At 40.2% G+C, this 26,400-nt stretch overlaps 1 protein-coding gene across 1 annotated transcript; it reads left to right on the top strand.

The window, feature by feature from the left end:
- The first annotated feature begins 245 nt into the window (after positions 1 to 245).
- Positions 246 to 20,636, top strand: LOC143286065 (homocysteine-responsive endoplasmic reticulum-resident ubiquitin-like domain member 2 protein). Its single transcript, XM_076593626.1, has 8 exons — positions 246 to 689; positions 1,593 to 1,670; positions 5,908 to 6,009; positions 11,009 to 11,136; positions 11,999 to 12,196; positions 12,948 to 13,238; positions 14,219 to 14,459; positions 15,612 to 20,636. Exons 1-8 carry the CDS (start codon positions 546 to 548, stop codon positions 15,801 to 15,803), a joined length of 1,374 nt encoding a protein of 457 aa, XP_076449741.1. The 5' UTR covers positions 246 to 545; the 3' UTR covers positions 15,804 to 20,636.
- Positions 20,637 to 26,400: the final 5,764 nt, after the last annotated feature.

Here is a 26,400-nt window from a genome sequence, read left to right as displayed (position 1 = left end):
GTTCGTCCAATCGTCTTTAGCCTCATGTTCGGTGCACAATTACGGAAATGAACGATGTACCATTTCTCAATAAAAAGAACATATTTCGGCAAAACATATTTCTTTAAGCGCACCATATTATTTCAAGCAAATTATTTTGTTTAAATTACTTTTTTTTACCTAAAAAGTACAGTAAGTTTCATTTCGGCTCAAATAATGTACATCCAATCATTGTTGGACTAGTCATATGACGTGTGCATATTTATTTTGGTGGCTGCTCGGGTGAGGTTGTCGCCCATCACATTCACTTCATTTCATCAGCTTCAACAACATCGATGGCGTTCTGGAATTAATAATTTAGAAACTAACTTTGGTCACCATAACATGGTAATATCTACCATTTGAGTGTTTGTGATTGACAAGATCGTTGGTTTTTTTTTTTTACGTTTGCGGCTCAACAATTGCTGTTTGAGAGGACTTCCGCTTGAAGCTCCTTCAGTTGTTTGGGAAACTTTACGGATTTTTGTTTCGATCTTTGGTGAACGTGTGCTGTTTTTGATTTCATTATGGATTTGACAGCAGATTTACCAGTGACATTGGTCGTGAAAGCTGCTAATCAGAGAGTTGCAGATCAGACTGTTGAATGTGTTCTGAGTTGGACTATTCGCAAATTAAAACAACACTTGGAATCGGTCTACCCGAGTAAGCCCGTAAGTGTTTTAACTTGACCCCCGTATCTTTTCAGAGGGTGTACATAAGATCTGCATCTATCCATCAAGATTGTTGATTGATAACAGTATGCAATCCTCAGTGTCAGATTGTCAGTGCTCGTGCCTGTCTGTGCTGCTGTTTGTGTCAACTGCTGTAAGCTTACAAATGCAACATTAACAAGAACCATTTATATTGTATACATATACATGGGCTTGAGGTTCTTCAGAGTATAGCCTCAGATCGGACCGGAAAATAATTGGAAAGTAACAGATTCCCTTAATATCCTATTATTTTAGTATCTTAAATTCTGGGACCCGTTTTTACTTTTAAAAGCAATATTTGTGCACAGTTTAAGACTAACTGATATTTTTGCTCATTGTGAAGCATAACTTTTGGTTGGGAGGATGGATTACACACAATACTTCATCTTCAGTATTGACATACACTGTAAACATACTTTTTGATTTCCTGCATGTGTGTAAGAATGCACACAAAGAGGATTTAGGCACTAACAAGTCTGCACACACACACACACACACACACACACATATATATATATATATATGTGTGTGTGTGTGTGTGTGTTGTTTTGGGATATTGCAAACATCTCTGTGCATAGTTTATCAGATATTGCAGAAATGTGATCTTACAGATTTGGCAGTCTATCACTAACCACTCAGCTGTTAACAAAGTGTGTGTGTATCATGTATACGTTTTTATATGTTCCATGCTGATAGTGATTATATCTATAAACCATCAGTGCTTTTATATATATATATATATATATATATATATATATATATATATACCAGAATGTGTGGTCATTGGATATTGAATTTAGTCATCTTTGATTCCCTGACTTGCAGATAGAATATGAAACACTTATTTTCTTCTGATTGCAGAAACATCATCAGCAGAAACTAATTTATTCCGGTCAACTACTGGCAGATCATCTAACATTAAAGGAAGTTCTCAGACAAGTAAGTGTGATTTATGTATTCAGTCTTAAACTCTTAAACGAACTATTTAAGAAACTACAGCTTCACATTTCTGTACATATTTGATGGACCCCCTTGCTCCCAAAACCACTCCTCAATTAATGCTCTCAGAGTCAGTCAGTGCTCTATTGATCTGTTTGTTCTGTTCAAATATTTAAGATATGTTAAAGGATGCTTAGCTTTTATGAGTTCTTCTAGTCTTAAACTTAAAAAGTTGGACAATTTTAGGTCTTTCCTGTTATGATATTGTGTTGTGACTTTGATGTTAGATTTTGAATTTCAGTATTTAGAAATGTTCTCACTATCCTCTGACATGGCCAGCATATATCTTTTTTTACTTCACAAGTTGTGAGTTGGATGCCATGATGGAAACTGAATCAGCTCTGTTGTGTCTGCTAGCTCTTCCTGTTTTTCTAATATCTAAGTGATGACATTGACCGCTGACTTCTCACCCTTATTCACCATGGACACACATGTATACATACAGTGACACACACACACACACACACACACACACACACACACACACACACACTTGATACATCCCTGAACTGAATTCATCTTGTATTGACAATCTTCAGCAGTCCATTGCTAATAAATGACTGTATGTTGTTTGGAATATGGGCTTAGTAAAACATATAGATAGTATTGAAAATGTTCAACGAAGATTTACTAAAAGAATCATTGGCTTTGCTGTTATGGACTATGAAATAGGTTGCAAGCACTTCAGTTACCTAGTTTAGAATATAGAAGACTGTGTGGTGATTTAATAGAGATGTATAAAATGACTCATGGATTATATGACAGCAGAACTATAAACTCTTTGTTTACATTGAATGAGAACAGTGCTACAAGAGGCCATTCCTACAAACTATTAAAAGTTTCAGTAAAAACTTCCAGATTTACACATTTCTTCACTAACAGAGTAACAAATGTTTGGAATAATTTGTCACAAGACGTTTCTGCAGGAACAGTGAATACATTTGAAGATTATCTTGATATTCATTTACAAAATTTTAAATACAAAACTCATTTACATTTTTATTGATTTTTCAAGCATTGCGCACTCAATCTTGAAAAATACACCAGATATATGTGGGGACTCTCTTTTTCTTCCCCACCTGAAGCGGGCAAAAGGCCTTGTCAGGCCTGCATGCCTTGATATTGATATGATATGATGACTTTTTCAAATCCTTGTTGACACTATTCTGCCCAAGCCTTTAACATTGAGTTGCCTGCCCTTGCCCAAGTAATTTTTGCCTGTGTGATGACGCGAGAGGGTATGGTAAAAAAACAACAACAACTAATAAAATTTATAAATATGGTAGATTTTGATCAAATTTGGTATTGTTATTAAAAAAATAACTGTAGTTTAGTATTTAAGCCTTTAAAGGCAGGAAATTTATAATTAGTCATTACAAATTATTGCTAAAAATTAAAAGAAAACAGAAAAAACATGTATAAAACACGATTTTTTGCATAATATATTACAACAGATCTAAAGAAAACATGCAGTCTGAATCATTCGCCACTTTCTCACCTTCCTCAGCACAAGGTTTGATGAAATTATCACTATTTGCCTTCTCTACTTCATTTTCCAATTTGGCATTTTCCTCCTCACTGTAAGAGTCCATCGTGATTTCGTTGACAGCCTCGTCCAGAGTCAATTTTTGTTGAAAACTCATCTTTTTGGGCTCCAAAATCACACACAAGAAACTTGAATTTCCCGGTTTGGTTTGAATAAGAGTTTCTTCCCTTTAATCGCAACCAAAACTGAAATGGACCAGATCTATCTGCACGGACGTAGGTTTGACGTCTGCGGGCAGAAATATGTTAAATAGTCCAGCTGGTTTGCTGTTATAGTTTTGTAGTTGTTAGTTTTTCATTAGAAAGATATTATAACTTATATTATTAATATTATGCTTTCTCTCTCTCTCTCTTAAATCAATCATTTTCTATTTGTCACATACACTCGCACGTGCGCACACACACGCACACATGCATGCTCACACACTTTAGCTTTCTTGCATGCGCACACAGTAATTTCTTTTTCCCCCCTCGATTTTTTTTTTCCAACTCTCGTCTAATATCACTTACAGTGAAAAGATGTTAAACCAAAGAATGAACGAACACATGATACACAGACAACTGATACAGGGTGATAACACAAGCTCAGTCTATCTACATAATTATGTGCATGAGTGTATGCTGTTGATGTTACTTTGACATGGTTCTAGAGATAACTCTGCATATCAGCTGACAAAATTTTCTTGCTTGAAAATGTAGTGTGTATATATATAAATTATGTGTGTGTGTGTGTGTGTGTGTAAACACACACACAAACATCAGATAAAGTCACAAAACAGATAATGGTTGTGAGTTTCAAAGCAGACCCCGAGGACAAAATGAATAATGATGGAAATCAATGCTTCAGGCATCACACATCCTGATTCACATGACAAAGGCTGGGCTCTGTCACACAATACTTTCTCTTCCCTTAGTGTCATCTGCATTTTTTCCTTCCTTTTTTTTCTCTTTCTGTTCAGCCAGTACTTTTTTTTTTTTTTTTTCATGCGTCCCATGATTAAGCTTGGTTATATGATGGGTCAGAAAAAGCGACATGGTTTCAGCTTACACACTTTTTCCCAAGTCTGTCTCTGTTTGCATGCAGACACGTGATGTATACAGTGTGTATATTTGTAAATAATAGTTAGTAATGTAGTGTACATGTTTGTTCAATAGTTGTGAAATAGTAGTGGTATATGTGAATTATAATATAATTTGTTCCTCATTATTGATGTTATCATACTTCAGTTTTCCTCCAGAACAAAGCATTTCCATGAATTTAGTTTTGTGATTCTTACAGTATGTTTTTCCACTTTCACTCCTCTGTTTCACTTCATTGAAAAAAACTGAGATGAAACTTAGTTTATAAATTTATATTAGTGTTTAACCTTTAGATTTACTGGGACAGGCTCTATAGATCAAAATTATAAGTTCAGTTGATAAACATGATGATTAATTTTTGGCCATTACTTATTTACTAGCATTGGTATTGGAGAAAAACTTACCTATTTTAGTATTTATGCTTCCTGTCTGATACATAGTAACATACCAGTTATGCTGAGTAGTAAATAACTGATTTGGAATTGAATACTTGTATTCAGGTATTACATTGTACAAAGAACAAAAAAATATATAATGGACAATAGAAAAATAATGGACATGTGTGTATTATGTGAGAATATCAACTTAGATTGTCATAGACATGTACATTGATTATTGCCTTTGTTTTGATTTTTTTCTATGACCATTTAAGCACACACGTACCCATGCATGCATGCACGCACTCACGCATGCACGCACGCGCGCACACGCACGCACGCTCACACACACACACACAGGACCTAAAAAATTTTTATTAGACATAAATTTCTGTTGGATATCAGTTTATCTTCTCGCTCTCCCAAGTGCTGATCAGTGCTAAGGTTTTATGCAAAAGTCAGGCATCTGCTGCCTTTTTTTCTTTTCTTCTTTTCTTTTTAGCAACAGATGGGCTTTGTGGTATAGCTTTGAGGATCTGTTTTGGAACGTTAGAGAAAAAGATAAGATAATAATTAAGAAGAGTAAGTATATTATACTATATATATAATATATGTTTTCTGTAAAATTTCTGGTATTACAGTACAGATAGTTCCATGGCTTAACTTTAAAATGTTGGGCCTTGTCAAAATCTGAGCCTGTCATTCAATATATAGTATAGCCTTTATAGGTGATCATTGACTACCCTCATTTTGCTTTGGCTGGTTTACAAGTTTACATCCAGCTCTAGTCTGAGCACTGTCTTATTTGCACCTGTTGTGCACACAACTGTTGCCAAAGGCCATGAACTGAAAGTATTGATCACTTGTCAGGAGAAGAGGGAGATGAATGATAGACTTAATAATAATGAAGATATAAGTTATAATCAATAAAGCAATAATGTCACTCAGAGAACTATGCAAAAGCTGTCTTCCAGTCTCACCCCCCTCCCACCCACCCCACCCCCCACATTTTACTTTTTAGGCACTGTACATACATTGTAGTTTGTATTTAAGGCAGTAGACACTGCATATTTTTAGAGAGAATATTTTTATACTGTTAGTGTTATTTTTGGTAGTATTACTATGAATTGTGTTTCTAGCTCTGCTGAACACTTAAGCTCCAGTGTGTGTTGCAGTATGACCAGAATCTGCAGCACACTGTCCACTTGGTCTGCAGTCCCAGTGTGGAGTCCGTTTCCCTGCCTGGCCCCTCACACTCTCACTCCTCCACAGAACAGGTGAGATGATGCTCATGTGGATGATGATCAAGATGAATAAATTTATAAATAAGATTGATTTTATCTCTCTTTGTCTTAGGTTGGTTGGTTGGTTGGTTGGTTGGTTTGTTTTTCAGTTGGCACAGTGGAAGCAAATAGGCTTTTGCCTCCCTGCCCCCCTGTCCTCCCCATGTCACACATGTATACCCCCACTCCCCAGTCTGCCCCTGTATCCCATAATCTTGAATTGGTGAGAAAATGGTTCAAATTTCCTGTTCTTATGTATGTTTTGAAATGGTCTTTGTTTTATCATTTTATCATCTTTCCATATATAAAAAGGGAACAGTAGGGAACTAAGATGAAGTGTGCACACCAGCGTTGTTAAACTTGAACTTAAGGATTATAAATGATGATCCTGTTGTTATGTTGAATACTGGTAAACAGATTTTTCCTTGTAGGTTTTATGAAAGAATAAGAAAATGCTGTTTGAAAAATCCTGATAGGCTTTCCCAAATGAGTTATTAAAGAACAAGAAAATGCAGTTTGAAAAATTAAATTTGACAGATTGGTGGTGGTGTGTCCATCGAGATCGATGATGACCATCGTTGTCATCCAGATGGGGGATGGGGGATGGGGGGAGGGTGGTGGTGGGGTGGGGGGAAGGATGCTCATGAATCTATCTGTGAGTGCGCAGATGGCTGAATAGTCCAATCTGCGCACGAAATGTTCGCTGACAGTTGGGGCAGACAAAGACAGGCATGTCATTGTCAGGGAGCTTGTTTGCCCGTGACTTTCTGGCCTGCCTCTTCTCAACAGCTGCAGCAGTCCTGTTGGCCTCGCACAACCTGGCGCCTTTGTGCACAGCAGCGCGCCATTTGTCACGGTCCACTGCAGATTCCTCCCAGGAGTCAGGGTTGATATCAAACGCTTTCAGAGAGACTTTCAGAGTATCTCTGAAGCGCTTCTTCTGACCTCCATGTGATCTCTTCCCTTGTTGCAGCTCGCCATAGAAGAGCCTTTTGGGCAGCCGATGGTCTGGCATGCGCGCCACGTGTCCAGCCCAGCGAAGCTGGGACTGCATCAGGATGGTGAAGATGCTGGGAAGGGTGGCTTTTGCGAGCACCTCTGTGTCTGGGGTCTTGTCTTGCCACTTGATGTTCAGTAGCTTCCTTAGGCATGTTGTGTGGAAGTGGTTCAGCTTCTTGGCATGTCGTTGGTACACTGTCCAAGTTTCGCAGGCGTACAGTAGTGTGGGGAGAACTACTGCTCTGTAGACCTTTAGCTTGGTCTCAAGACTAATGCCTCTTCTGTTCCAGACATTTGCATTGAGTCTACCAAAAGTTGCGCTTGCTCTTGCAATCCTGACGTTCACTTCATCGTCGATGGTCGCATTTCGTGACAGTGTGCTGCCAAGGTATGTGAACCGCTCCACCGCACTGAGTCTCTGACCGTTGACTGTGATGTTGGGCTCAACGTAGGGTTTCCCTGGGGCTGGCTGATGGAGAACTTCAGTTTTCCTCGTGCTGATGGTAAGGCCGAAGTTCCTGCTGGCAGTGGCAAACTTGTCGACGCTGAGTTGCATGTCAGCTTCAGATCCAGCGTTGAGGGCACAATCATCAGCAAACAAAAAGTCTCTGATGATGTCTGTCATGACCTTCGTTTTTGCTTGAAGCCTTCTGAGGTTAAACAGCTTGCCATCTGTTCGGTACTTTAGGCCGATTCCAACATCGCCATCTCTGAAGGCATCAGTAAGCATTGCAGAGAACATGAGGCTGAACAGCGTTGGAGCCAGGACGCAGCCTTGCTTGACACCATTTGTGACAGCAAAAGGAGCAGATGTTTCACCACTGTCCTGGACTCGAGCCTGCATGCCTTCATGGAATTGGCTGACCAAGGAAATAAATTTCCGAGGGCATCCGTACTTGGCCATGATCTTCCACAGTCCCTCTCTACTCACGGTGTCGAAGGCCTTAGTGAGGTCGACATAGGTGGAGAACAGATGAGCATTTTGCTCCTGACATTTCTCTTGCAGCTGCCTTGCAGCAAACACCATGTCAGTGGTTCCGCGCTCTTTCCGGAATCCACATTGGCTCTCAGGCAAATGACCTTGGTCAAGGTGTGCTGTGAGGCGGTTAAGTAGGATCCTGGCAAGTATCTTGCCTGCGATGGAGAGCAAGGAAATGCCCCGATGGTTATCACAGGCTTGCCGGTTCCCCTTTCGCTTGTACAAGTGAATGATAGATGCATCTTTGAAATCCTGGGGGATCGTCTCTTCTTTCCACATGAGTGAGTACAGCTGATGAAGCTTCTCAGTCAGCACAGTGCCTCCATCCTTGTAGACCTCTGCTGGTATGGAGTCTGAGCCAGGTGCTTTGCCACTGGATAGCAGACGGATTGCTTTCTGGGTCTCAAGAAGTGTTGGCGGATCGTCCAGTGCTTCGTTGGTGGGGACTTGTGGGAGACGGTCTATGGCTTCATCATTTATGGAGGAAGGGCGATTTAAGACACTGTTGAAGTGCTCAGCCCACCGTTCGAGAATGTTCTCCTTCTCGGTGATCAAGGTATTCCCATCTGCACTGAGGAGGGGGGATGATCCTGAGGATGTGGGGCCGTAGACTTCTTTTAAGGCATCATAGAACCTCTTCATATCGTGCCTGTCAGCATATCCCTGGATCTCATCAGCTTTGTCACTCAGCCACTTATCCTGCATCTGGCGTAACTTTTGCTGTACAGTCCTGCGGATGGCATTGTATGCATCCTTTTTTGATGTGGACTTTGGGTTGCTCAGGTGGGCTTGATGCAGACGGCGTTTCTCATCCAGAAGCTGCTTGATTTCATCACAGTTTTCATCAAACCAGTCTTTGTGCTTTCTGGTCATGGGTCCAAGGGTCTCTGAAGCTGTACTATAGATCAGCTCACGCAGGGTCCTCCAGTCAGACTCCATATTCTGGTTGTCCAGAGAGGCGGATTCCAGACGATCTTCCAGCAGCTCCACAAAGGACTGTTTGATGGTGTTGCTTTTCAGCTTAGCGATGTTGAGCCGTTTTGGAGCCTTCTGGCCTTGGGGGCGTCTCTTGGGTTGGATTCGAATATTCAGCTTCGAGACTACAAGGCGATGGTCTGTCCAACACTCGGCGCCGCACATGGTCTTTGTTACACGTACGTCTTGCCTATCCCTTTTCCTGACGATGACATAATCGATGAGATGCCAATGCTTTGAGCGAGGGTGCATCCATGACGTCCTGTTACGGGTAGGGAGGCAGAAAACTGTGTTGGTTATCAGCAGTTCGTGCTCTGCACAGGTCTGAAGCAAAAGCAATCCATTTGGGTTGCAGTGGCCCACACCGTGCTTTCCAATCACTCCATCCCAGGAGATGTAGTCAGAGCCAACTCTAGCATTGAAGTCCCCAAGAATGATGAGCTTGTCTGCTTTAGGGATGGCAGCAATGACAGAGTGAAGGTCCTCGTAGAACTTCGCCTTCACTTCATCCGGGTTGGTCATGGTTGGGGCGTAGGCACTGACAATGGTGAGGTGCTTCTGGCCAGATGCCAGTGGGAGTTTCATGGTCATAAGCCTATCGTTGACTCCCTTTGGGATTCCAGCTAGCTTGCTGACAAGTGCTGTTTTTACTGCAAAACCAACGCCAGCCTCACGTCGCTCTTTGCTTCCTCGTCCACTCCAGAAGAAGGTGTAACCAGATCCCCGTTCACAGAGCTCGCCTTCGCCTGCAAGCCGAGTCTCACTCAAGGCTGCGATGTCGATGTTGTATCTGGCGAGTTCGGATGCAACTAGTGCTGTTCTCCTTTGGGGTCTGTCTGCGTTATCTCTTTCCCAAATGAGTTATTAAAGAACAAGAAAATGCAGTTTGAAAAATTAAATTTGACAGATTGTAAATGTAATAGGGTGCAATATAAGGAGCATGCTGGATATCATCACTGATTCTGTCACCTGTTCTATTTTGTTGAACTAGCAGTAAATTTTAATTGTCCAGATCCTTGTCACCATTATTTTCATTTCTCAAGAATTGAACTTTCTGAAGTTTAATTTTTCCTAAGATAAACACAGTTTTAGTGATAGTGGCATGAAAATTACAGTGAAAGTGAGTACATAAGATATATCACTGGCTTACAACTTAAACAAGCATTTTATAAGAAAAATTGTACTGCATGCATTCATGAATACAATGTTGGTATAAACAGCCACGAGAAAGAACTTTTTGAGTATTATTTATTGGTAAAGGAGATAATGAACTGAACATCGGGTTGCACAAATATTTGTTATTGATATATTTTACATAGCAATAAAGTATATTAGCCATGTAGTTTTAATTTTTCATCTCTGCTTCATAATTGCCCACTCATATGTATATATATTTTTTAATTCAAATCGCTGTTGTTGCAAATACAGGCATTAACATTTAAAGTTGTCATAATCATAAAACCAGTCGACATCTTAACAGAGGTGATAGATGAGAGAGAAATCCTTTCTTACTTTATGTTCAGGAAAGGCGAAACAAAACAAATGGCCCTGGCTACTTTCCCATGGGAAGAACAGGTGTCTGTGTTATCTAAACATGTCACACACATTTCCTATTGTCATTCAACACATGGTAGCACAAAGCGTATGCACTGTGTTTATGTGTCCTCCCCAAGTAAAGCATCTGGTTGGTAGTGTGAAAAGGACCAGTTGGATCCTCACTAATGTGGCTGGCAGTAACCAAGCGTAGTAAAAATCTACATATGATACATTGATACCGGTAAACTGTAAGTAGAGCAATTCTTGCCATTAACCGTAAATTTTTATCACCTTAGTAGAAGTAACCTAGTTTTGGTCGTTTGAGTTGTGCCTGTACGTATCTCTCTTGAATTTAGGTAACCAGTGAGAATCTTTACACACAGTTTGAACTGAAACTCTTTGTGATTCAGTGTAACAAAAATATTGAAACAAATTGCTGGTTTGAGTCTATCCATGACAAAGTTTCAAAAACATAATGAATTATTAATGTTTTTCATTTTTCAGAAATCTGAACCACTTTCAAACGCATCCCAGGCATTGCTATCTTCATCTAGTGAAACTGATGGATTAAGGCATCGTGGGGCACAAGTTCCAAGCCCTTCTTCCTCTCATTCTGATGTAACAAACACTGGGTAAGTTCTCTTGGGGTAACATTGGATAATTTACACCTCTACCTTTGGACTCTATTGGTCTTTTTTGCACAGGTCTGCACATGACTTGCAGAAGATGACTTCCAGTTGGTTTCATTGGAGATGGTTATATTTCATTTACAATGGCTATAAAAGGTTTGTTGAGTATCATGTTGAGAATTAAAGGGAAGACCTGTTCTGCAATGTTACGGTTTTGCATTGTAATGCTACTAACAACAGCAGCAAAGTCAATTAACTTGAATGTTAATGTTGAATCAGGGAAGAATAATTTTACTTTTTGTTTCTGTCAGAGGGTGAGGTGAGCTTATTAGAGTTAACCTTGTGTTACATTATTGACTTATAACCCTTTTTTTTTTCTTTAATTTAAATATTATCAGGTCAGCAGATGATGTGCAGGCATACTAGTGCCAGAATCCCATTTGTTTGTGTACACATGCTGAAGATCAAATGCACACAATTCAAAGACCCCATTATTCTCAGAATTAGAAGTGCAGCCTTGTAAAGTGGATTATATGCTTGTTTGTGAAAAAGAAATGCTGGTAATTGTGTTGTTTATTGACACATCTGAAAATGCTTGTTTACACACTTCTTCTGTGAGGGACCATGGCCTATATTGAATGAAACAGGAAGTCGCATTGTTCATGACAGCCTTTTGTGAGTCATGGAAACGAGAACATACCCAGCATGCACACCCCAGAACATGGAGTATGGCTGCATACCATTACTAGGACACGGCAAGGTAAAAACAGTCACACATTTATGTAAAAGTCCACTTACATATATATCGGAGTGGGAGTCCCGAACATAGAAGGAGAAAGGTGACATAAGGATGGTGCACTTTCAGGGGGAACCAAGCTACTGCAGCCCCAGGGGATGCGGGCATGGAAGGGATGATGGGCATGGCTGGTATGGGCGGCATGCCCATGATGGGGATGGGGGCCCCTGGTATGGGCATGGGCATGCCCGGCTACCCCTACACTCCGGAGCAGATTGCCTGGATGCAGCAGATGTACTCCCACTACATGGCCCAGTATATGCAATAGTAAGTGTGGGGGTGTATGTGTGTATATGTATGTGTACAAATAAGGTGTGTGTTTGTGTCTGGACTTTTTTTTTTTTTTTTTTTTTCAATTTTGATTACACCTATACAATCGATACAAATACATAAAAATAGGAAATGAAAGGATACAGAATAAATGAAACATGAAAAAAGAGGAAAAAAGAAAAGAAAAAAGAGAGGAAAATACATGACATACAAGTATAGTGAGGATAAGTACTTCGATAAGTAAATAGGTCATTCAAGTATATCATCAAATACTGACACTTGAACCCAGCCAGATATGCTGAAAGATGCATTTTATACATATGTGGAAACATGGAAACCATTTTGATTAAGCAAATGTTGACCCCAGAGCAGTTCAGTGAGTGAAGAGATACACACAGTATATGTTGTTAGAATTTTTATTGCGCATCAGTGTGCTTATTTCGTCCATCAGTAATTAGTGCAATACATTTAAGGAATGTAAATTGTGTTTTTATACTATGCATAAGAGTTATATTAATGCAGTCAGTTATTCCACTTTGAAAAACTTTTTTGTTTGTTTACTATGTATTGATAGATTTATATTGATTTATTTATTAACTTCATCAATGTATTTATAAGATATAAATAAATGATTTGATCTTGTTATATATTGAGCCTGAATTTCTAGGGGAACTTGAAGCTACGTTTGTAAGCATGTCGTCCACCATGATTTGTATCAGGTCTTCCAACATAATTTTACTGTTTGCAGCTATGGCTACCAAGTACCGCCACCTCCCCAGCCTGCCAACCCTGTTCAGGCCCCAGCGCCACAGCCTGCCGCTAATCCCGCCCCACCAAACAACAACAATGCTCCGCCCAACCAGAACATGCGCATGAATGCTCAGGGGGGCATGGAGGAGGATGACGAGGAGGAGCAGAGGGACTGGCTGGACTACATCTACGTGTGCTTCCGATTCCTGGTCCTGGTCAGCATCGTCTACTTCTATTCCTCCGCCTCCCGATTCTTTGCCGTCTCCCTGGGATTCTTTGCTGTGTATTTGTAAGTTGGATTTTTATTTTAATTTGCCTACAACAGTACAGTAAAGTGCAGTACAATGTTATGTATTTCAAGAAACGTTGTTTCAGAATAAGAAACACTTAATGAATTACATAATTTTAGCATTATGAATATTTTTATGGGCAGGTTGAATATTTACCATTTTCTATTTGGTTTGGTTTTTTACAAATTACGTCTTTGGCAGGTTGTTGTTTGTTGTTGCTTACATCAGCAGCATTATCAGCATCATCATCTTCATCATAACCTTTATTTATAAGGATGTCATTGTGTTAAACTGTTGTCTTTATTTGCCCCCTCTCTCTCACATTGGTCATGTTTCTTTCCTTTATTCTGTGTGGGTGTTTAATTCACCAACCGTAAGAACCTCTTTAGTTCATGTCTTTCTGCTTTGTATTTAAATGTAAATTGTTCGTATTTGCGGTGCCTTACAAAACATATTATCTTTTATTTTCTTAGTGTTTATGAGTGTATGTTTGTTTGTTGCTTTCATCATTTTTGTTATCACTATAATGCTTATTATTATAGTTATAAGTATTATTATTACTATTGTTGTTTATATTGTTTTTTCAATTATTTTTGTTATTGTTGCTACTGGGAAAGATTGGAAGTTGAGGCAATGCTTGAAATTTTTATCCTTGAATGATAAAGTTTTTGAGTCTTTACTCTTGCTTAGATATACTCAGAATTATTTTGAAGTGTGCATGTAATTTTGTCCATCTTTTTCTTTCTTTCTCCATTTCAGTGGTCATTCAGCAGAATTGTCTGTCTGAGCAAAAGTAAGGTTACTATTTTTTGTAGTATTGATATATATTTGTATTGGATTATGCACATGAACCATAAAGTACCAAATACCAAACATTTACCTTACATTTTGTGTTGTTTTTGCGTTCTTCAATTGGTGGGTTTCAACTGTATTCTCTCTTCTTTTTTTTTCTTTTTTTTCATTTTCATTTGTCTTTCAGGATTCAGAACAGATGGGGGATGTGGAACCAGCAACAACAACAACAACAACAACAAGCAGCCCAGCAGCCACCAGCACCACCCCAGCAACAACAACAAGCAGCCCAGCAGCCACCAGCACCACCCCAGCAACAACAACAACAGCAGCAGCAGCAAGAGCAGCCAGAACAGCAGCCACCACAACAGGCACTGAACCAGTCTGAAGGAGACCCGGCAGAGGGGCAGAACAATGCAGGGGTTGGGGTAAGAAGAACCATTTTATCTGCTGCCTCCCCCCATCAGTTCATACCGCCATTGTTTTGTTCTTGTTGTTGTTGATGTGGTTTGTTTTTTGATGGCTGCAATAGCCAAGTAACTAAAACATTGGATTTTTTAGTCTGAGAGTCCATGGTTCAAATCACAGTTACATCACCTGGTGTGTTAAGGGTAGAGATTGTCCTGATCTTACAGTTCAACAGATTTCCAGATTGCTAGTGCCTGAACCCCCATCCTTTGTGCACACACACATGCAGAAGTTCAAATTTGCATGTCAAAGATCTTGTAATCCATGTCCGCTTTCAGTTCATTATTGAAAGAAAAACAAACCCAGCATGCACAACCCAGAAACCAGGAGTAAGGCTGCCTACATGGCAGGGTAAAAACAGGTTTACACATAAAAGCCCACTTTTAGATACGAGAATGACCCTTCCCTTCTCCCTTCCCACACTCCTACAGGGGGGGGTGTGGGGGGGGGGGGCATGGCAGGGGCTCTTTCACTACAAGTTTCAGTCAAGAATAGTATTCCTACTCTCCAGGAATTCTATGCTGGAAATTTTCTTTCCGTCATTCTCTTTTCCTTGTTTCTGCCTTCAGTACTTTCTGCCTTGGTCCATTTACGGTGGTTGTTTTTTTCTGGAAAGTCTTGAATATGTTTTTTTCTGACATTGATAATTGGGCTTTCTTTCTGTGCTGTTTTAGTTTTTTTTAGTCAGGATGTGTGTATTGCCCTCTGGTGTTTTTTAAAATTTTGTATGCCTCTTGTATATACTGTAATGTTATATGATATGAATAATTATTTTTTGTATTCACAATACATTGTAATTGAATGGTCGGCATCAAAAACACACTAGCTTTATATACATGAATGTGACTGTACTTGTGCTGAATTTTCTTTTCCAAATTTTTTTGAGGGGGTTGTGTGGGGGGAGTTGATTACGACAGTTTCAGAGTTGATTGATATTGACAGTTCCAGTCCTCATATGGCCCTGTGTGTTCAACTGGGCTTTAAGCAACAAATTTTAGAGTTAAGTACTAATGATATAAACAAAAGTAATAATGACTTTTTTTCCTCAAAGAAACAAAAAGAAGAGAACATGATTTATAGATAATGAAAATGATTCCATGTGTTGGTGACAGGAGGGGAGAGAGCAGGAAGCGGAAGGAACAAGGGCGGCAACGTCAGACGACGACAGCAGCAGCCAGTCAGCGGCTGCAGACCCCTCCCCCCAGTCAGAAGTGCCCTCCACGTCCACTGTCCTGGTGCGCATGCTGGTGTCATTCTTCACCTCCCTGGTGCCCGCCCCTCCCCCAGCCGTCAATGGGAACTGAGGGGGTTTGGTTTTGGGCTGTTCTGTACCAGAGGATGTGTGACTCTGCCCCCACCCACGCCCCCCACACACACTGTCAGAATACAGTGCCATGCCGTTCTATTAAGGGGATGTGGACTATGGAATGGATTGAAATTGAAGCTTGAAAAACAAAACAAAAAAAAGTGAGAAGGGGAAGGATTTTGGAATGTTGAGTTTTGAGGATGTCCAGTCCTCAGTGTGCAGAATACGGTTTGCTGCTTACTGTTCCCTTTCACATCAGTTAGCAAAAACTTCGACTTGTTTAATTTTTTAAAAGAATGAATGCAAAACAAACGAAAAAAGTGGTGGGATGGAGGGGATGTTGAGGCTTGACAATGTCCACTCCATAGTGTGCAGAAGATGGTACTCAGTGTATCAATCCTTCCTTGGTGTTCAGTTAACGAAAACCCTTTGACTTTATTAAAGATAACAACAACAGAGTGAATGCATCCATGTACATATGTGTGTGTTTGCGTGTGTGTATGGACAGGTGGATGCGAAACATTTTGAACTGGCAAAATATTGAGCACATCAGGGACTGGTTTCTCTGCAGTGCTTTTTGTTCATTGGAATTCGGAAGAACATTTTGAAGGAAAGGTAAAGGCGACTGTGTTAGGAGAATGTTGTGGAAATATGCATAGTGATAGTAGTGTAGCACCATCAGTTCATACCGCCATTGGGAATAAAATCTTAGAAAAAAGGAAAGAAAAGGAAAACTTTTATAGGTTTTGCTTGAAACAGCAGTGTACTGTTCATGCAAAATGTATTATCTAGTGAATTTTGCCCTTTGACAGTTGTGCCAAGTTTAGTTTGTTTTTCAGGTCTCATGTATTTGTGCTGGGTCAGAATTGGCATGGACCTTTCCCTCTCAGATATACATTTGTGCACTTCATTCTTTTGACAAAATAACATCTAACTTGTTTTTAGGTTAAATAAAGCATACATTTTTTTTTCAAAGTTACATGGTATTTTATTCACCAGTTCATTATTTAAAAAGAAAAACTATAGAACTCATTTGCATGATTGAACATGCTGGTATGTACTTGCGTGCACGCATGAGGTCAGGTGTTTTCACAAAGGAATTTTCTGTTGGTGTGAGCAGGTATACTGACTGAAAGCATGTCATTCTGTTAAAGGTGAGGAATATGTCACAGGAATCTTCTGTCTTTTGTTGCCATGGTGCTTGTGTTTGTTTTACAGTTATATTTATCTTCCCATAAACGGTTTCTTAGAAAGGAAGAGATTTTAAGAAAAGGAAAAAAGCAATATTTCTGTACAGTATTCAACTGTGGTGGAGGGGGGGGGGGGGATTTGTTTTCAGTGACATACATTCATCATGTTTTATTGTGTTTTGTTTTTGTAGCACTCAATTCTTATTGCAAAAAGGAATTTTCTGGGTCTTACAGGGTGTTGATCTAGCAGTTGATAGATCTTTGGGCTTTTTTAACATTTTGTTGGTTCAGATGTTGTGTAAATAAGGATGATAAAATCATGTGTTGTTGTCCCTTCTGGAATTGTTTGATCATGTTCATCATGCCCTTGTCAGTCTGTGATAGAAAGTGCTTCCTACATGGATGACATGCCACCCTGTTAAGAATTTCTGAAGTTTTATCCTTGGTTTGTATGTAATACAGAGTAATCTAAGGGGTGTGGTGCATGCTTGCATGCATCATACATTTAGTCTTGCTTCTTTGGGTATCTTGTTAAAGCTTGTTGATAACTTGCAGGCTGTCAGATTAAGGTCAAGTCCTGATCAATGTATAATGAATTGGACAGTTTATGGCCTGTTGCATTACCTTGTTATGGTGACCTGCTAATTGTCAAACTGGAAATACTCGACTCCTAGCTAGGATGTTTTTGCAACACACATTGGCATTCTATCACTTCTGAAATGAAAACTGTTGGTAGATAATGATTGCTCAAAGACAAAGAGGAAAACATGAATCAAGTACTGTTACTCTTGACAAGACAAAGCACACAGCTTCGAGCTATTGATGCTTTGTGCTTCCTAGTGGCTTATATACTGTTTAGATAAGGGGTGCTTGAAGTTGTGTGTCTTTTTCCTTACTAAGAGTAGCAATACTTTGGTTTAAGATTTATGTGTATGTAGTAACTGATTTCTATGTACACAGGAGAATGTACCTCATGTCTAGTTTTGTTTGATAGGGGCTGTTGACAATCCAGGTGCAGTAATACGGCTAAAATTAGTTGTTGAAGCTCTGTCACAGGCTTCGGCTCAAGTGAAAGTAACATAATGGACTTGTTCTCTTCGAAGGTCAGTGGGCTAAGTTGGTCATTGTTCTATTGCGTGGGAAATTGGCTGCAGCTGTCAGGTTTGGTTAAATGTGAAAAATGGTCCTTGTGACACAACCTTGATGTTGACAAAAGTCACCTATGGCAGTGCACTGCCTAGTTGACGAAAAGTCGCCTATGGTGACAAAGTTAATTTGAATGCCTCCTTTGGAAATAAGCAAGTGAAAGAAAGAGCCTTTTTTCCCTCCCTGTGTAAAGATTACCACGACCATTTCATTTGATTTTCAAGCCTGTAAATCATTTTCTCATTGAGATTAGATGGATCTCTGTGTGCATGTGTGTGAGTAGTGATTATGGCATTGGTTGCTTGGCTTGTGTTATGTTAAAAAAAAAAAAAGTACAATCAAGGATTCAAGTCTCTCCTTACAGTGGTGCAGATTTCGCTCAAATACACATCAACTTGATAAATCTGTTTTGACAATGATCTTTCCCTTTTTATTTTGACAGCATTCTTTTTCTTTGATGTCTGTACAATCTTTGGTTGCATATTGGTTTTGTCTGTATTTGTTGACAGGTCTTAATTGTCAAGTTTTGATAAAGAGTAATTTTCTTCTTGCCATAGAAACTGAGACGCTTCTTGTAGTAAGTTTGACTGCCACATGTTAGTGTATCAGCATTTGTCGTATTTATAGATCATTCATGCAGAGTAAGGATTTTAAACATTCATTATTGCAATGTTCATGACCTGTTTGATAGCAGTTGCTATAAATTCAGAAGAGAGGAGGATGAGGACAGAAAAATCCCACGAGAATAATTGGACAACGAAAGGGATAAATGCATGGAAGTAATGATTCCTGCATTAAAGTAATATGTGGCCAGCACTGTTGGGGAGCATCATCTTGTCTCTTTCAGCTGAAATACATAATTAGATTTTTTTTTTTTTTTTTGGTACTACTACATATGAAGCCTGTATCACCATATCTGTTGTTTTACTGACAGGTCTGTAGTTCCAGTGCTTGTGCTGGTTGAGAGGAATGGGATCGGAACAGTAATGTGGTGATGATAAACACTGAAATATTGTGAAAATATTCCAGTGCTTTGCAACAAACAGGGAACATGCTTGAAGTTCCATTTTTTGTGCTTGGAGTGGCTTGTACTACTATTCAGCTGACATGTGATATGTTCCTCATCCACTGGTATAATACAGACTGAATGGTGATGGTTTTGTCCCCCAAGTTACTACATGTAATTATGTGCACACCCTTTCTTTTTTCATTTGAAATCCAGTTCTCAGTATTGATGTATTTTGTTCTTATGCTGTTTGCCCCTCCCAGTTCTCACTGTGATTTGTGGCTTTTGTGTGTGTGTGTGAGTATGTGTGTGTGTGTTAGATAAACAGGGTTATGCTTTGCAGATCTATAACAGATCCATACTTTACAAAGACCAATAACATTAGTGTGGCCTATTTTAAAGTATCTGCAAGGATTCCTAAAAGTCAATCCAATGTTGCTGTGCCATATGGATTTGATAAAACATCATAGTTTGGACTTTTATCTCTTTGTCAATCTTCTGAATTTTTAGTGTATAACATAATAAGTGTGATGAACCATGCATATTGTTGGCTTCTATCACTTTTCTCACCCTCACCCCACCATCTGAGGCCAGTAATTATTAAATCATATCTGAAATATTAAGACATATTGTTAATACCTGCTTGTTTAAAATTGCTGTTGAGTATCTCCCACTTTATTGTAGAGTTTTCATTTAAACATCTGTATTTATGATGAGCATTTGAAATCAGTTTGATTAATGGGTAAAAATAATGAAAGATATGTACTTGCATGGATAATTTTTAAACGGAACTTTTTCTTCAAATGCTTAAGAGGGAGAATTGAGTTGAAAACGCTGCTGTTTGGTTTGTTTTTTTGTTGTTTTTTTTCATTGGTGGTATGTAGGGAAGGGGTCTACATGTGTGTGAATGATTTTGTGCATGTTTGTGTATGTTTGTGTGTGCATGCGCACATATTAGATATACACATGTATATGCTGGATCGATATATTTTGTTGTGTTTTCAAGTGTTGTGAAGCTAGAGTGGATCTTCAAGAATCGTAAACTCCACAGTATATGGCATTGAAAGTTTTTGCATTGTTTTCTTTACATCATAACACAGTGATAAGAAATAGTCTAAAAGAAGGGACAGAACTTTCTTAAAGACTGAGCGTAAGTGGAAGGAGAGGAAGCAGAGAAAGTGGGATAAACAATAGAAAACAACAGAAATGACAAAACAAACCGGTGGAGAGACCGATAGCATGTGAGGCCTTAAAAACGGGGATAACATTATTATAGAGAGTTGGGATTGAGGAACCTGATCCATTGAACTTGCAGAGAGCCACTTGCCACAGATTCCTATAATGCTCTTGAAGAAGAGGTGCTTGGAATTACGTCGTTAAGTTGGTAAACAGTCCCTCTTGTCTCTCTTTTATGCATTTACTTTTTTTTTTCTTTTTTTTATGGGTTCATTATCTTTTCCCTGCATTGCCAATAAAATTATGAAATATACTGCCTTGTCATGTGGTTTGTGTGCTCCAAAAGAGAGAGGGGAGGAGGGGGGGCAGTGAATATGCACATAAAGTACACACATCAGTCACACATGCTTATATCGTTCAGAATTCTTTCAATCCCATGACTGCACTGTACCGTTCTTCACCAGATTTTATTATTCAAGACTGCCTACCCAACTGGAAGATCTTTGAAGTTGACTCAATAAGTATTTCCTGAAGGTGAAATATGTATGACTGAGTATGACCTAAAGAGAAAAAGATGGAGAGAGTGGTGCACTGATTGAGTGGTTATACTTATATAGGCATGTATAAATGTACCACACAGTCCTTGGGTCCTGAACATGTTTTTTGGCGCTGTCTTTGAAACAAGCTCGTGTGTAGGCTATCACTCAGCAGACACGAACGAACCAGATTCTAACAAACACAAACAAATTTATGAAACTGATCAACAAAAGAACAAGGCAAAATCATTTATTAACGAGAGTAATAGGTAAGCAGGATACATGCTTTTTCACACTTAGCCCTTGACCTTGAGAGGGACTGAAGCATTAATTTTAAAGAAAATGATAGAAAAAGATCAAAACAATGAAAACATATTATCACTGCAATATAACCCGATAACTTCTACAAATGTAGAACATCCATCCATCCATGAACCTAGCAGTTCATCCATCCATTCCATCCATGAACCAAGCAGTTTCATCCATCCATTCAAAATTTCGCCATTCAAATGAACAGGAACAGAACTGAAAAGTAATGAGAACTATCCGCTTTGACGCTGCGACTAAGACTCTACCATTGTGTTTAATGTTGCCGCATTACATTGTTCATTTTGCTTTTAAGCTTTTTTGAACTGGAGCATCACTAAAATCGTGTGAAAACTTTGTGAAACATTTCAACCACTCAACACGGTCTAGGGCCCCACCCTCCAGCACTACACATGATTACACACACACACACAACACACACATATATATATAATATCTATGCACATACAACCTCCCATCCCACATAGTCCCCCATTTGGATGAAAAGAATGATCCAAAATGGATGCAAAATGGAGGACTATGCACGAGGAGTTTCTTTTTTGGATTTTTTTGGGGCAGTAAAAGTTTACCATAATCGCTTTGGAAAAAAGCAAGGGTCGGGCCACCCCGTGGATTCAGTGTTTTCCCTTAAAATTTTTGTTTTTTTGAAAGGGAATCAATCTTGTTTTTTAGTCCCCCTTTCAATTGTCCCCCACCTGCGAAGCAAGAAAAAAGGGAAAAAAAAAATAGTGAACAAAACGATGTACGGGCACGAAAAAACTGAATTGGGGGGAATGGAAACACAAATTTAACCCAAAATTTTCCCTATTTTTCTTTTTCAAACGGAATTTCCCCCAGTTTTGGACCTCTTTTTTTGCAGACCCCCAAAAAGGGCCAAAGGGACAACCAAAAATTTAAAAACCCCAAAACTTCTCCTTGGGTTGCCCAGTGGGGTTTCATTTCATACCTCAATATGTTCTTTTAGATATGATTTAAATTTCAGGGCCATGACCCTTAAAACAACACTCACCCCACCCCCCAAAACGCCAAAATGATTTTTTAAAAAATGTCCCCAGAAAGTTTTTAAAAATCACGGACGTCAAAAAATTTTTCACAGAATTTTTACCCCGTTAAAACCCCTCTCAAAGATGGAGCACCCGGTATTAAAATCCGTTAGCTTTTGGTTTTTCGCCATGGGAAGCTGGGGCGTTTGGTCAATGGAGTTTGGCTGGTTTTTGGGGCGCAAAACCCCGTCAGGGTTTTGGGGGATTTTTAAAGGAAAAGGTTTGAAAAAGGGGTTTAAAGGCCATTTTTTTTTAAAGATGGTGTTTCTTTTTTAGTTTGGGGGAAAGGGGGTGGGGAGGGTTTAAAAAAAATAAACGGCCCGGGGGGGAAGGGGAAAATTTTTGGGGCCCTTTTTCTCTCAGCCCAACGGGGTTTCGAAATTTTGGCCTTTTTTTCTAATGAATTTTCCCTTTTAAGCAATTTGTTGTTTTTGTTTGCCCAAGGACAATATTTTTTTCAAAAAACCAAAACCCCACCCCCCCCCCCCCCCCCCCCCCCGGGAAAATTAATTTGGGAAAGAAAACGAAACGCCTCCCCCCTTTTAAAACAACAACCAAAACAACAAAAACCCAAAAAACCACCCCCTCACCCCTTTTTTAAACAACAACCCAAAAAAAACAACCCAAAAAAAGTTTCAAAATTTGTTGTATTAATTTAAATGAGGGTTTTTTGTGGAGGGTTTTTGGGAAATAATTTTCCTTGGCTTTTTTTTTTTTTAAATGAAATTTTATCAATTATTCATTTTTAAAACAGAACCAAACCTTTATTTCTTTTCACCTTAGTCTTTTTCAAAAGGGGAAATTCTGGGTTTTGCGCAAGCTTTTTTTCCCAAAAGTGCAAAACTGCAAAAGGTTTCGCTTTTTTTTGTCCTTCGTAAAAAAAAACAAAACAGATTTTGACACTCAAAAAGGAAAGAATTTTTTATATATTTTGGGGAAAAAAAAAAAAAAAAAGGTAAAGTAAAATGGCTTTTAAATTCTTGTCCGGGGGTTAGGGGGGGGGTTTAAAAATTTAATCCGGAACCACGGGTTTGTTTTATTTTAAATTTTAAATCTTAAAAAACGGTAAGGAAAAAAAAGGGGGAAAAAAAAAAAAGACTCAAACAAAAATTTATTTCCCCCCTCCTTCCCCTTAACCCTTTTGGGCCTTTTGGTTTCCCCCAGGGCCCCCCCCCCTTTAAAGGGGAAACCCCCCCCCAACCCCCACCCCGACCCCCTCCTCCCCCACCCACCCCCTTCTCTTTTTTAATATTATTTTTCTAACCCACTGGTAGAAGGCAAAGGCTGTGCCGGTTGGGAGTATTCCCATGGATCGTTAAGGTAACTGGATTGGTCTAGCTCGATATGCGAACACACCAGTGGACTGCGCCCCACCTCCCTTCTCAACTAACAGCACATCCCTCAGCATCCCTGTCAAACTGGGCTGCACAAAACGAGTTTCATCAGGATTCTGATGTTGGCCGTCACTTGGAAGAAGAAAACTTACACAGTAGCAGTCAACACGGAACTTGGCAAAACACTGTGTCAAAGTCAATCTCGTGACTTAAAAATATGCTCGTGTTTACGGTCTGAAAGCTGATATAAAAGTAGTGTATTTTGTGAAACTAATAATAATATGCAGGTCAAAATTGAGTACTAAAAAGTGCTGTATGCGGTGAAAAGGACTTATATCTGTTGAGTTACAAAATGGGTATTGCTGCTGCACTAAGGCATTGAACTGTTAGGATTTTCATTTCAATAGAATTTTGCCAGGGACAACCCTTGTGTTGCTGTGGGTTCTTCTTCTTCTTCTTCTGCGTTCGATGTTTTGGCTGCGTCAGACGGTCACCCCCGTCGCCACGATGTAGCCCACGGTCTTCTCCAGGTCGTGGCGGTCTCCCCAAAGCTGCGCCTGTAGCTCCGTGCCCCCTGGCCAGGTTTGACGCCGTAGAGTTTCATGGGTTGGGCAGTGTTGGAGGATGTGTTCAGGGGTCTGGGGTCCAGTGCCACATGGACACTCATCAGTGTGGGCGATCTTCATACGGTGAAGGTGACTCAGTAGTCGGCAGTGGCCGGTTCTCAGTCTGAAGAGGACAGTCTGCTGGTGTCTCTGGAGCTGGTGGATTGGATCGACACCACTGTTTGCACCCAGCCTTCTCTTCCACTGGTTCTGGTAACGGTTGTGGATGATGGTCCTGGCCTCTCTGTAGGTCACGGGGTGGCTGAACTGCTTCATTTTGCTGCCTGCCTTGGAGAGAGCATCGGCCTTTTCGTTCCCCATGACCCCACAGTGAGAAGGAACCCACTGAACAGTGACAGTCGACCGTTTTGAAAGGTCATGAAGGGCTGCTTTGATGTTTGTCAGCTGCTGTTCGTTTCTGGTTGACTGGAGTCCCTGCAGGAGAGATCTGCAGTCAGTGAAGAAGGCTATCTTTGGTGGTGGGTTGACTGACGTCCTGAGGCCTTGTGCAGCATGGAGTAGTGCTGCTGTCTCCGCTCTGTAGTTCGAGGAGATTCTTCCTGTGGGGAAGGCTCCAGGGGTCAGTCTTCCATCTGTGTGCCTGATGAAGATGCCTGCTCCTCCATTCTTCACCGCTCCCTCCGAGGATCCATCTGTGAAGACGTGCGTCCATTCGCTGGGGTTGTACTGAGTCTCAATCATCTCCAATGTCAGAGCTTTCAGCAGGGGGGGGGCTTGGCAGTCCTTTTGGTCGATGCCAGGGACTTTTGTGATGATTGAGACTCCTTCCAGTTGGTCGGCCGGTTCCTCGAAGTCGGGGAGTGTTTCCATCTCGGCAGGGGACGAGGGCAGCAGGTCTTCATGTTGGCGGTGCAGGGTCTTGGAGAGGTGGTTGAAGCTGGTCCGCTTCAGTCTGTTCTTTGTTGGGTACTTCAGTTTTTCGTGCATTGGGTGAGTTGGCATGCGCAGGAGCTTCTCGCTGTGGATGAAGACTTTTTCCTCTCGTCTATCTTTGAGTGGGTGGAGGCCTGTGTGTTTCTCCATCGCCTGAACTGGAGTCGTCTTTATCCCGCCAGTGATCAGCCGTAGCCCTGCGTTCTGAACTTTGCTCAGGCGGCTTGTGTTGGTTGCTGATGCCGTGGCCCAGGCAGTGCTGCCATACTCCAGGGTTGGCCTGACAGTTCCAGTGTACACCCTCTGCAGTATGCTGCTGTTGGCACCCCAAGAGGTCCCAGCGAGTTTTTTTCAGGATGGCCAGTTTTCTGGTTGCTCGTCTCTCGATGTCCTTGAGATGGGGGTTCCATGTCAATCGCTTGTCGAGCTTCACACCCAGGTACATTGGCGTGTCATCCTGTTTCAACTGCATTCCGTTCAGTTTGAGGTGGGAGGTTTCTGACATCGGTGACAGCGAGAAGATTGCTGAGACTGTCTTGGTGGTGTTGATGTCTACTCCCCAGGCAGAGGCCCATGTTCCCACGTGATTGAGTGCTTCCTGCATTCTGTGGCTGGCGGACGTGAGGTATTCTGCAGCACTCCAGGCAGCAAAGTCATCAGCGTGGAGGGCTCTGGAGACATGTGGGTTCTTTTATGTGTGGTACGTACATGCTGCACACGTGACCTTGGTTTATCGTCTCATCCGAATGACAAATATATACACGTAATAGTATTTTTTTGTGGAAATATTTTGGCTTCTTGATTTATTTTTTGTGCCAATCACAGTGATGCAATGTGATTATAAACAAAATTAGTGGAAAGCACTGACTGTTTCCTTTTTATGCCAGATTTGGTGTCAACTGACAAAGTGTTTCCAGAGAAAATGATGGAGTCAAAGTTTACCATGGACTTACAGACAGAGATAGACAAACAGACACGCACACAACATAACACCTGGTTGTTACATGGACTCACTTTGTTTATATAAATGAGTAAGAAAACAAAACAAAACAAAAAACAACAACAAACAAACAAACAAAAACCAACAACAACAAATAACCCAAACAAACAAAGAAGAAGAAGAAAACAAAAACAAAAAACAACAAAAAACACAATCTGAACACTTTGGGGTTGTAGTCAACAGTGGTCAGCGGTGGCCATAGACCTGGAGGAACATATAGACCTGGGGGATCCAAGACCCAGAAAATGCAGATTTGGGGGAACATAGAAATGACACTGAGATTCCTTTTCTCACTGTTTCTGATTTACTGGACTTGTCTAATTATTCACCTATGTATT

Source organism: Babylonia areolata, chromosome 9 (assembly GCF_041734735.1).
Source record: "Babylonia areolata isolate BAREFJ2019XMU chromosome 9, ASM4173473v1, whole genome shotgun sequence".
In the NCBI taxonomy this organism is placed as follows: domain Eukaryota; kingdom Metazoa; phylum Mollusca; class Gastropoda; order Neogastropoda; family Buccinidae; genus Babylonia; species Babylonia areolata.
This window is presented reverse-complemented; position numbering and strand designations above follow the sequence as displayed.